Raw genomic sequence first — 11193 nt, 5'->3', positions numbered from 1 at the left:
GTGTGCATACAGATTGCACAGCCCCGGCACGCGTGCACAGGCGGACTGCACAGCCGTCACACACACGCTCGCGTTCATGCACTACATGGCCCAGGACACGCGCGCGTGTACGTGCCGAGGGCAGCCCCGTCACACCCATGCTGCATAGCCTCCTTCACCCGCCACTGCAGCAACAGCACTGCCCGTCACACGCGCACGCGCGTGCAAGCAGAGACCCCCCGAACCTCATCACACGTGTGCGCAGGGCCCGGGCCGGCCCCACCCTCGCGCACCGCAGCCAATGGGCGCGGGGGGGCGGGCGCGGCGGCCGAGCTGCGCGGTGCCGGCCCGGCCCGGCCCGCCAGTCCCGGCGCCGCGCGGGGAGCGCTCGGCTGCGGCGGCTGCGGCTCCCGGGCGGGGCGGGCTGGGCTGCGCTGCGCTGCGCTGCGGCGGGGCCGCGCGGCCGGGGCGGGGACCGGGGTAGCCGCAGCCGCAGACACCAACTTTCCTCCCGGCCGGGCGGGCCCTTCCCGGATCGGCGCCCGGCCCGGCCCGGTCCGCGGGGAAGATGAACTACCTGGTGAGTGTCCCCCCTCCTTCCCCCGGCTCTGCCGCCGCGCTGTCCCGGGGACCCTCCCGGGGCGCTCCCCCCCGCCCCGGGCCGGGCGCAGACAATAGCGGGTCTCCGGGGCCGGCGGCGGCTGGAGCAGGCGGGAGGCCGCGGGTCCCGTGTGGACGGCCCGGGCGCTCCGGCTGCGGCAGGGCCTGGCTCGCCCGCCCGGGGTGACAGCGCGGGCCCCGCGCCGGCCGCCTCCGCCGTGCCCCGCCGCCCCGGCTCCGGCCTCCCGGCTCCGGCGGCGCGCGGGGGTCTTCTCTGCCGGGGAGACGCGCAGCCGCGAGTCTGCCGTGCTGCCGGCGCAGACTCCCTGACTTATCCAGTGGTTAATATTTCAATGGGAAGCTCTGGAGAAACGGCGCTGTGGTTGCAGCAAAGCTGAGGCAGAACCCGGTGCCCAGCGGTTTAGGGGACCTAAAGCTGTTGCAGTCCTGCAGCTGCTTAGGGACCTTCGTGTGACAAGTTTGCGGGATCCTAGCCCAGTTCTGGGAGGACAGATGTGCCTGGAGTGAAACCCACCAGTGCCATCAGTGCTAATCGGGCATCTTGGCTAGTGGGAGGCTGGGGCTCAGCTCCTTCTCCCCCACATCAGGCCGACGCGTGTTGCAGTTGCGTTCATTTGGTGCCAGCAGAGTGCTGCACTGCTCTGCACGTGGATGTTGGCAGCGAGGTGTTCGGGGGCATGCTTGCTGCTGCTCTCCTTGCCGAGAGGCTGTGCAGAAGATGAGAAGGCTCGGGGCTCTCAATCTAACAGCATGTGCATGCATCCCCTAGGCATGTGGATGTGCCGGCTGGAGGGGATAATTACCTGGTCGAAAGAGAAGTTTGAAGCCATGATGTGGAGAATTAGCTTGTTTGAAATCAGAGGCCTTGGGGTCTATTCCTCCCCCAGGTCCTCCTCTTTTATGGTTGGACCCTTGCTTCCCCACAGGTTAACTTCTCCATTTAGCCCCTTCGTGCCAGGTTCTTGCAATGATTTACTGAGATGACAGTTGCCATCTTGGCCAGGAAAGGCTTGAACCAGCAACTTCCAAGAGCTGCTCTGACCAGTAACACATACTCAGAAGTTTACACAGGCAGTTCATACCTGCATGTCTCCCATGTCCTTGCAAGCAGTTTTGCTACCCAAGGTCACGCAAGAAGCCATTGGCAGAGAGGCCAACTTCCAGGGCCTGCCCTAACTCCAGGCAGCAATTTTCTTACCACAAATTTGACCCCAACTGAGAATATGAGACTTGCTACAATTAGAACAGGGGGCAATATGTGCGGCTTCCTTCTCCCACCCTGCTGGGATATTTTCTCAGTTTCCCGGAGGAACCTGGCCCATCTTCTTTTCCTGCTTCCCACCATCCACAGGATCATATCATCGAGCTGCAGCTGCCCTGTGGAAGTCACCAAAGCAAGGAGGAGTTTCATGCAGGCACTCCCATGCCCTCTGTTGCTGATCCCAGGTGCAAGTGACTATGCTTAGCAGCACTTGGGTCTGGATATCTGGGCCCACAGGGCTGCTAGGCTCTCTTTCCAGCTTCTAGTTCCCCTCCTTCCATGATGGGGCAGTGGTCAGACTGTAGAATAACTAGAGGCAAGCTTGCTAACAGGATTGCCAGCTCAGGGCCAGGCTCCTTTTTAAATCGCCCTGTGTTTTTCATGATTAAGTGACAGCTTGGGGGTGAGACCAGTTCTATTCAGAATTATCCATTGTTCAAGTGGTGATAGGGTGAAGGGGAATGGAAATAAAATGAACCCAAGGCCAGAGTCTAAGACCAGGTATCATGACATTTGGGAGTCAAGGGCTGGCAGTGGAACAGGCCAGGCCAGGCCAGGGTTTGGGTCAGAGGCGGAGGTTGGAAATCTGGGCACTAGGAGAGTTTTATTACCCAAACTCTGCTGTGAAAGCTGAAGCATCATAAAGTGGGCTGAGGGGCAGTCTGCTTGATGCCAGGCAAAAGTCCCATGCAAGGTGATGCCACTGTGTTGCCCTCCTTAAGGTGGTATTTGCCATTGCTTCTCCATACTCTTCTATAATTTGATGGTTTTAGAAGGCGGCTGTTTGCGGCTGTTGTAAAACAGGGAGGGGAGGGGGAGCTGGGAGTCATTGGCACATCCAGTGGTGCGTGTAAGAGCGTGAACGTCCTCTCAGTGCACGTCAGCAAGCCGGCTGGCTCCAGCAGCAGTGTAGAGTACAACGTTAATGATTCACTAGGAGATAATCAGCAATTGCCAGGCCTGGCAAATCTCGCTGTGAGTACAGTGTAGGGCTGGGGGAAGGGAGAGATTTTTCATGTGTGATTACAACATACAGTGCCAATGGGCAGCTTGAGGAAAGGATCATTTCTGGCATGAGAAACCTCCTAAAACATTGCTTCAAGGTGCAAGAGAGCCAGAAATTCTCTGGTGTTGGTGCAGCACCAGATTGATACCCCTTGTCATGGTACACGTGTTCCTGGGTGACCAGTCAGGCCATCTTTGCAAACCACAGGACCCTGGAAGTGGAGCACTGGTTTTCAACTCTGTTAGACTTGGAAAATGCCAGCTCTTAGCTTTCACTCTTTTTTGACTACAGAAAAATAATAGAGCAGTTCTTCTGGTGCAAAGCACTTGGAAAGACCACAGCAGGTCAGAATGTTTTTGGCACTATGAATTCCTATTTGAAGTCTTTAGGTTTATCTCGTGTAAGGTGTTTGCACAGCTAACATGGTTAATAGTGTGGGCACTTCCTGGCACCCTGAAAAGGATCTCATGGCACTTTAGGGTGCTGTGCATCCTGGTTGAGAATCCCTGATCTGGAGTGATAAGGGATCTCCACCCCCCACCCCCCAAAAAGGCAGGGGCAGCACACTTCTCTGCCAGCTAGGTGTATGCGTGGCACTGCTGCCAGGGTTCATCCTGTCATGTCTCACCCTCACCAAGGGGCCTGTGCTTTGGGAATATGCCATGAAAGTTTGTTGCTAATGCACAACATGAGAGTTATTCCCCTCACTCTCTTCAGTGTGCATGTAAAGGTCCTCTTATAACTTATTGACATTTATGTTAATTAAAAAAAATAGAAGAAACTTGGAGCAATGCAGAGATGGCAATGAGAATCCAGGCTCATTGCACTTGGGGGAGAGAAGACCTCTAAATGGAACAGAAGCTGCAAGTCCTTTGAGAGAAGGCATGTGTTGGCTGTCCTGTTTAAGTGACCTTTTGGGGGGCCAGTACCATGTAGGATTTCTTCTACCACCCCTGGAATATCTTCTCATGGCCTTGTTTGAAGTAGGGCTGTAAAATCAGGTGCACAAAGGGCTGTTTGAGAAACAAGGTGTGGAGCGGCCCTTTATCTCTCTTTCCCTTTGCCTGTGAAAGTGTAAGTTCCAGGGAGTCCTCGCTCCCAGCTGCCCCAGGGGCCAGTGGAAAGGAGTGCTGGGTGTGGGCCCAAGCCCTGGCACGGTCTGGGGAAGGTTCTTGCAGTTTCCATGCCCTGAGGGTAGAGCTGCTGCACAAGAGCCTAAAATTGCAGGTGATGGGCCATAGGCAAGTCCAGACTGGAGGCAGACAGGTGGATACCTGCTGTTGCTCATAGTGTGCAGCTTCTGGTGAGGGTTGGTCTCAAACATTGTGTAGGGCTCATAGCTCCCTGGAGGGAAAAGACACCCCATATGGTAGGGCTGTTCTGTATAGAGAGGGTGACCCAGACAGGGGAAGGATGGCTCAGTGGTGACTGCATTAGCCTGGAACAAGGGAGATTGGGGTTCAGTTTTCTTCTCTGCCACTGGGTTCCTGGGTGACATTAAATGAGTCAGTTAGCCTACCTGTGCCTCCAATTCCCCCACTCTGCCCTTGATAATAACACTGCCCTGCTGCACAGGGAGGTTGGGAGGGCCAGTGCATTAAGGGTGGTAAGGTGTGCTGACAAGGCTGTGATGAGAGCCAAAGGAATGCTAACAATAGGGGAGCCCCCCCACCCTTCACAGATGTCCTCACTTGATTCCTGAGAGGGTGCTCTGTGCTAGTGGAGGAGCAGAGCTGAGCTGAAGCCACTGTGGGACACATTGAAGCAGCCATTTGGAGTGGAGGTTGCTTGTTGTGTGGATGCATTTGCTCTGTGTCCCCACATGACATGATGAAGGGATCTGAGCGTGGGTGGAAGGGCAAAGAGCTTGGCAGCGTATATGTTCAATGGATATGTTTAAATTGTACTGGTGGGAAGAGGTCTGGGGTGGGGTGAGATGGGCAAGGAATGGAGAAGGGGGTCTGGGAACTGCCAGAGGGTAAGAGATCCACCAAAGAACAGGAGAGTGGATGATCATTGCCTGGGTTGCTTCTCCCCAGCTGATTCCAGAAGTGCTAAAGTTTATGGCTAGGCTTAAGGCCGTGCTCTGTAAGGGTACCTGGGGATACTACTGACCTACAAGCAGGAAGAAGATGATGGGGTGACTGAACCCAAGAACCTTGCTGATGGCTTTCAGTGTCACATCTTCAAAGATTCTGATACCCCAGGAGTTCAAAGGGGATGTACCTGGTGCTGAGAAGCAGCACTTTGGCTCCCACACAAGGCAGCTTCGTTTAACATTTCTGTTGAGTGCCACCTCCCGTCCCTGAGATGGACGTGTGCTGATGGCGTGCTTGTGATAAATTTCTTAGGTCAGAGTGTGAAAGGGAGGGCGTCTCACTCCAAGAAAGACATGAGTAGGGACAGTGCACTGTGGCTCTGACCCTCTGACACTAATTGTGATTGCTAGCTTGAGGCTCTGGGGTTCTTCCCATGGAATGACACCTTGAAAGGCAGATAACTGGGTCTGTAGCTAATTCTTCCCACTGCTGCTGTCTCGTTCAAATTCCCTGTTTTCTAGGTGGTCCATATTGGACTCTGTTGGCACCTCTAAAGGACAAGCCACACCTTCTCAGTTCATGCACCACTACCATAGGGAGCACTGTTTGGGGGTGTGCCAGTGGGACTGGATTAGGTAGTGCAGTGGGGTCTTGTCATCAAGAGGCAGGGACATGAAATGCAGTGCAGAGCTCTTAGTTTGGTTCTAGGATTTTGGCGATGGTGGTAAATGGGGCTATAGTTGCAAGCCCAGAATGACTGAGGAATGTGATCCACAAAGAGCCCATAGACTTGTCCGTGGCATTCAGCATGGATGTCTCCACTGCACTAGTGATGGAGGCCAGAGACATGGAGGCAGGGGCAGGATACCGGCAGGAACATCTCGGCATCTTCCTGTCACCACTCTGATGCTGGTGGGTACTGCACCCCGGTAGAAGCAGAAAGGGCTTCATGGTGGGGACTAGCACCTGGGTACTTTGATACAGATCTGTGTACATGGGGATCCAGGAACCAGAAAACATCAGCAGCATGGTCTTAGCTATGTGGGGTCTAGGGGAGCCTTGGCTTGGCTTGAGCAGGTGCTGTCTGAGGACAGCATTTTTACCATCAGTGTAGTGTTTGTAGGGTTGTCAGGGCTCCTTGGAGGACATCATTAGGGGTTAGGCTCTTTGAAGCCCTCTGACCAGAGGTGTGACTGAGATGCAGAGCGTGGGCTGGTCAGGAGGACTGCCAGTCTCTCAAAGTTGGCAGGATATCAGAGCCTCCTTCCCCTGCAGATCACTTTGCAAATGTGGACTGTACTGGGAAGAAGCCCCATGGACATAAACCTTCTAGGTGCACATCACCTTCCTTACTGCTGGTGCACAGCCTGGCAGACTGGGTTTCATCCTAGCTATGCAGTATGTTTGATCCCATCTGTATCAGTTACCACAGGATAGGTCTGTTTGCAGGTTGTGTCTGTTGATGCCTTAATGATGCTGGAATTGGATCCCCTACAGATGGGATCCCTGGTATACTGCATAGCTTGATGGAAGGCCAACGGGGCCAAAACAAGCCTTACACAGTTGCTGGGACATGCCCAGGTCCAATCACTGTTATGGGTGCTAACTCCACTACAAGCATGCTGGGAACTGGTGCATTGTAATCAGGTCCCCTTCCATGCTTTAAAGTGGGATGTTAACAGGCCTCGAGAGGTGGGGGCTGAGAAGGCCTTGCTTATTCAGAGCCAAAGCCTGAAGACATTGCTGGGATGAGCAAACAGAGCAAAAGAACAGTGCACGTGCAGGTAGGTGCCCCCTCGGTTCATCAGTGCACACTGTTGGGTTGCTTCCCAGGTTTCCTGGTGGGAGGGCTCATGCATTCCTAGATGCCATTGTTCTGACTTTACTTCTGCTTGAACCTGCAGAAGGCCTCCAAGGTGGACAAATCAGTGCACAAATCAGTGCACCAGCCTGCTTCAGTGCTCATGCTACACAGTGAGCTCTTTGGGGCTGCCCTATGGGGTTTAGAACTAAAGTGCTGGAGCTCTGTCCATGATGGGGCCAGGCAGGGCCATCACGTGGTCTCTGGGAAGCAGAGGGATTATCTGTAGTTCAGTGCACTAGTATTTAAGAAGGGGGCTGTTATCTGGTGGTTTAGAAAACTTATGGGATAGCTAATACCCACACCTTGCTTGCTCTTTGCAGCCAAGCTCTTTCTGCTGAATAACCTACTCTCCCACCCCAGTGGGCAGGTAAATTGTTGAGCAGTTAATCCTTTTTGTCACTGCTTCCCTCCCAGTGCTGAACCCCTTCCCCTGCTCTTCTTCAGATGCACTTTTCTGGGCCCTGAGGAGGTAACTCTGGTCCAGCCTACCATAACCTGCTGCATAAAGGGTGCCTTCCTGCCCTCTGGTGGCTAGAATGGGAATGACTCAGCTGTGTCCCATGAGCCCAGTACTGTTGACAGCAAGTGGAGAGTCTCATAGCTTTGAGTAGCTCTGTTAGTGATTGCCCTAGAGAACCAGGGAAGTGTTATGCCTGGGGGAAGCATCAATCTTTCCTGTTGGTTTTTCTCATCTTAGTACATCCCTTGCCTAGAAAGTATCCCTTTCCCCTGAGGATGGGCAGGGGCCCAGCCCCCATCCTGTGTTTGGGCAGGAGGGCAACAGCCTGGACTTGGCATCATCCAAGGCTACTGTCTGCAGAAGAGCAGCAGGACCAGTCCAGATGAGGCTGCCTCCTTGTCCTCAGGCAAAGCTGTGCTGTCTGCCCATCAGCAACTGACTGCATGGCTGCATTTAAAAACATTGTATTTCAAAATTCCCATGGGCCCAAGATTATTAGGCAAGGGGGACCCTGGTGAGAGAAGGCAGTGCTATGGCACCCATTGTACCACTGTCTGCTCCAGGTTAGCCCCTGGGGCACATAGTTTTCTCCCTCAGCTGCTGAGAATGCGTAACCTACAGCTGTGGCCCAGCTCCACTGAGCTTGGAGGGATGCATAAGCCTAAAAGGTAGGTGTGAGACCAGGAACATCCCAGGGGAAAGGCTGGTTGACTTTAGGGAGAAAATTTACTCCCCTGTTATTTAATGTTCATACTTACTGGGAGCAAGCCAGCAACCTTTGTTTGTCCCCACGAACCTGCTGCCCAAACAAGACAAAGACCCTATTTTTGCCAGTGTGCACTGCCTGCGGGGCACGCCCGTAGGTGTACAATACTGAGTGCTGTACAGCATACTGATACTGCCACTAGCTCAGGTATGGAAAGCAGGATAGCTGTGTGAGCCTCTGCAGATACAGTGATCCTATTCCCAGTACCTGAGTGAGCTGACTGAGCAAGCTCTGCTTTTTCCACATACCCCATCAACAACCTGGTCAAGGTTTGGGGATTCCCATGTGCCTATCTTAGCTCTGTCACTGATTCAGTGCATGACCTTGGGCAAGTCTCTGTGTTTGCATCTAAAAAGGGGCTTCCAGCTTCTCCCTCCTTTTGCAGGGTGTGCCAGAAAGTTTTGCCTCTCTAGTGTCTGCAACAGGGATGAGTGGTGCCACAGGGTGTCCCTGTTGGCACAGCTCAGTGTCAGTTCTGGTGGTATGTCTGGTAAGTGAGGAAGGGTTCCTTGGCATCCTCTGTTTCCTGGGGAGAAAGTTAGCAGGGTCACAGACCATTCCCCGGGGTTTTTGCTACCTTGCTATCAGTCCCTCAGGAAAGGTGCCCTTGGCCTGGCAGTGGTTTACTTGGTGGAGTCTGGCTCCTGTCCACCCTAGGAGCACTAGGAACAACACCAGCCAGGTTAAAAAAAAGTGGAACTGATAAGGAGAGGCTGAGGGAACTGGGCTTATTTAGTGTAGAGAAGAGAAGACTGAGAGGGGATTTAATAGCAGCCTTCAACTACCTGAAGGGGGGTTGAAAAGAGGATGGAGTGAGACTGTTTTTAGTGGTGGCAGATGATGGAGCAAGGAGCAGTGTCTCAGTTTGCAGCATGGGAAGTTTAGGTTAGATATTAGGAAGAATTTTTTCACTAGGAGGGTACTAAAGCACTGGAACTGGTTACCCAGACAGGTTGTGGTCTCTCTATCCTTGGAGGTTTTTAATACCTAGCTAAACACCTTTGACTGGGGTGATCTAGTTGGGGATGGTCCTCCTTTGAACAGACTCCTTGAGGTCCCTTCCACCCCTCATGTTCTATGATTCTGTGACTGAAGAAACTTCACAAGACCTGCATGGTATTTGGCCATGCCATGGGCTTGCTGCCTGAGCTGAAGGGCTCTCCAAGTGAGAAGTGAGGGTATTCACACAGCAAGATTTGATCTTTCTTCACCAGGTGCTGGCATTCAGGTAAATCAGGGAACTGGTGTTTAGTGCATTGGGATTGACCTGTTCTGGGAGCCTCATGCCTCCTGTTCAGCAGTAAGGACCTGAGGAGGCCAAGGAGGACCTTTTGTCTTTTGTATTTCTCTCCTAGATGCTGCACCATAATCTGCTTAATCCCTCTCCCTTGGCTGCAGAGGATTTCCCTGGGGGATTAGGTAACAGGACGAATTTGCCATGGGAATGCCTAAATTGTGATCTCATTAGATGAACCTCAGTCTGATCATGTGGTCCAGTGGGACAGCTCTTTGCCTATTTGCCTTGATGGAGGGAAGGGATAAATATGTCATGTTCCCCCTAGTCAGCAAAGACCCAGTTTTAGTCACCTCCTTTGAACATCATGGGCAGAACTCCCTTCAAGGCCTGTATAGCCATTATATCCATCCCTGGTGTGGGTGTTGCTGTCAAGTGAGGCCAGAATATGCTACATAGGACTCCGGGAGTTTGAGCAGTGCAGTGTGGATCCCCAGACTAAGCAGGTGTGTTTGGTAGAGCCTACAGTAATGCATCATACTCTAAGCCTTGATGCTTTGGGTTAGGACCCCAAGTAGGTGTGGGAGGGAATGGGAGCAAGCAGAGGGAATCAGTCCAAGGATTGATTTGTCTTTGAAATGTCTATTTCCCCACACTGCTGTTGGCATAAATTATCCTCCTGGCAAGTTGAGTGCTAACTGCAGCTCAAATGGGGAAAAACAAGCCATCCTCTTTGAGGGAAGGGCAGAGGTCATTATGGCCAATTAGTAGCTAATGTTCAATTTTCCACCAATCTGACATGGAGGCAGGCAAGGAGCTGGGTGACGAGTGGTACAGGGCACTGGGAGTGGGACTGGCCTGTTACAAACAATAGGCAGCATTATGTGAATGGGGAGCACCCAGCTCCTGGCTCTGTCTGTGGTTTGACAAACAGCTGCCGTGTTGTTCCAAGTCAGATGTGCTCTGGGGCATTTTTCTCTGCCTCTCTGGCAAGGTGCCTATTGGTTTGTCCCCACGTGGGTATGCTCCAGCTCTTTCACTGGAGATGATGATGTGGGTGATGGGTTTCTGTGTTGGCCAGTGTACGCACATTCCCACACCTAGGTCTCTGATGGATAGGTCATTATCTGATACCCCTGCCTGCCATGCTGTCAGCCTGAGTCTTACAGTGTATACACCTCTTCCAGGGCTACCTGCACAGGAGTACAAGTTGTGACCACTGTAGCTATCACTGCATCAAGGTGGGAGAAGGTCTCCCTTCCATACTAACAGCAGGTGGGAATGAAGGGGCACTGTGCACCCAAGGCAATGCCAGGACCAGAAGGGAAGCTGCTAGGACCACATTGACTGCAGGCCGGCATGCCTGTTTATTCAGCATGTGCTTTGGTGAATCCAGCCATGCCCCTCTCTAGGTAACTACGCAGACCAATCTTTAGGCTGTCTTTCCTGGGAGGAGGCAGTGACCACAGCCCCATTTCAGGAGCAGAGGTATAAAGACCAGTTGTTTGCAAACCAGGTGTCAGCAGCAAAGATTGGCTGCAGGGACATGGTGAATAGTTGGTGTTCCTCAGAAGCCTTGCTATCCATTTCCCCCTCCACACTTGGAAAACAGGAGGTGCCCAGCAGCTGAGACCTCCTGCAAGCAGGTTGCTATTTACACGTGAAACCCTGGTTCTTCTGCTTTAGGCTAACACCACTAGCAAGATGGAGGGGCAGGGAGCCTACCACACTGCACCCACATCCACAATCAGTCCTGTAAGCTGCTGGGTCAGGCTCAGAGGGTCTGCAGTGGGGATGGTGAGAGGCTACAGCATGGGAGCATTCATAACTGGATAAAGACAGTTCGTACCTTTGTGAAATGGAAACCAAAGTAGCTGTTAGACCCCGACAGCTAGCCATTATCAGCAGCTCAGGGCACTGGTTGCTGATAGCTGAGGAAGGGGTTAAAGTCGGTAGTATGTGA

At 53.1% G+C, this 11193-nt stretch overlaps 1 protein-coding gene across 1 annotated transcript in view; it reads left to right on the top strand.

Moving 5' to 3' along the window:
* Positions 1-320: 320 nt before the first annotated feature.
* BCAR1 (BCAR1 scaffold protein, Cas family member) overlaps positions 321-11193 on the top strand; it is a 58176-nt gene continuing 47303 nt past the window's right edge. The window contains exon 1 of the mRNA XM_090062998.1: positions 321-559. Coding sequence (XP_089919124.1) covers positions 548-559 — 12 coding nt within the window. The 5' untranslated portion in view covers positions 321-547. The remainder of the gene's footprint in view (positions 560-11193) is intronic.

The sequence above is a fragment of the Crocodylus siamensis genome, chromosome 9, assembly GCF_052110815.1.
Source record: "Crocodylus siamensis isolate JL-2025a chromosome 9, ASM5211081v1, whole genome shotgun sequence".
Classification (NCBI taxonomy): Eukaryota; Metazoa; Chordata; order Crocodylia; family Crocodylidae; genus Crocodylus; species Crocodylus siamensis.
The sequence above is the reverse complement of the archived record's forward strand: the minus strand, read 5'-3'. Positions and strand labels throughout refer to the sequence as shown.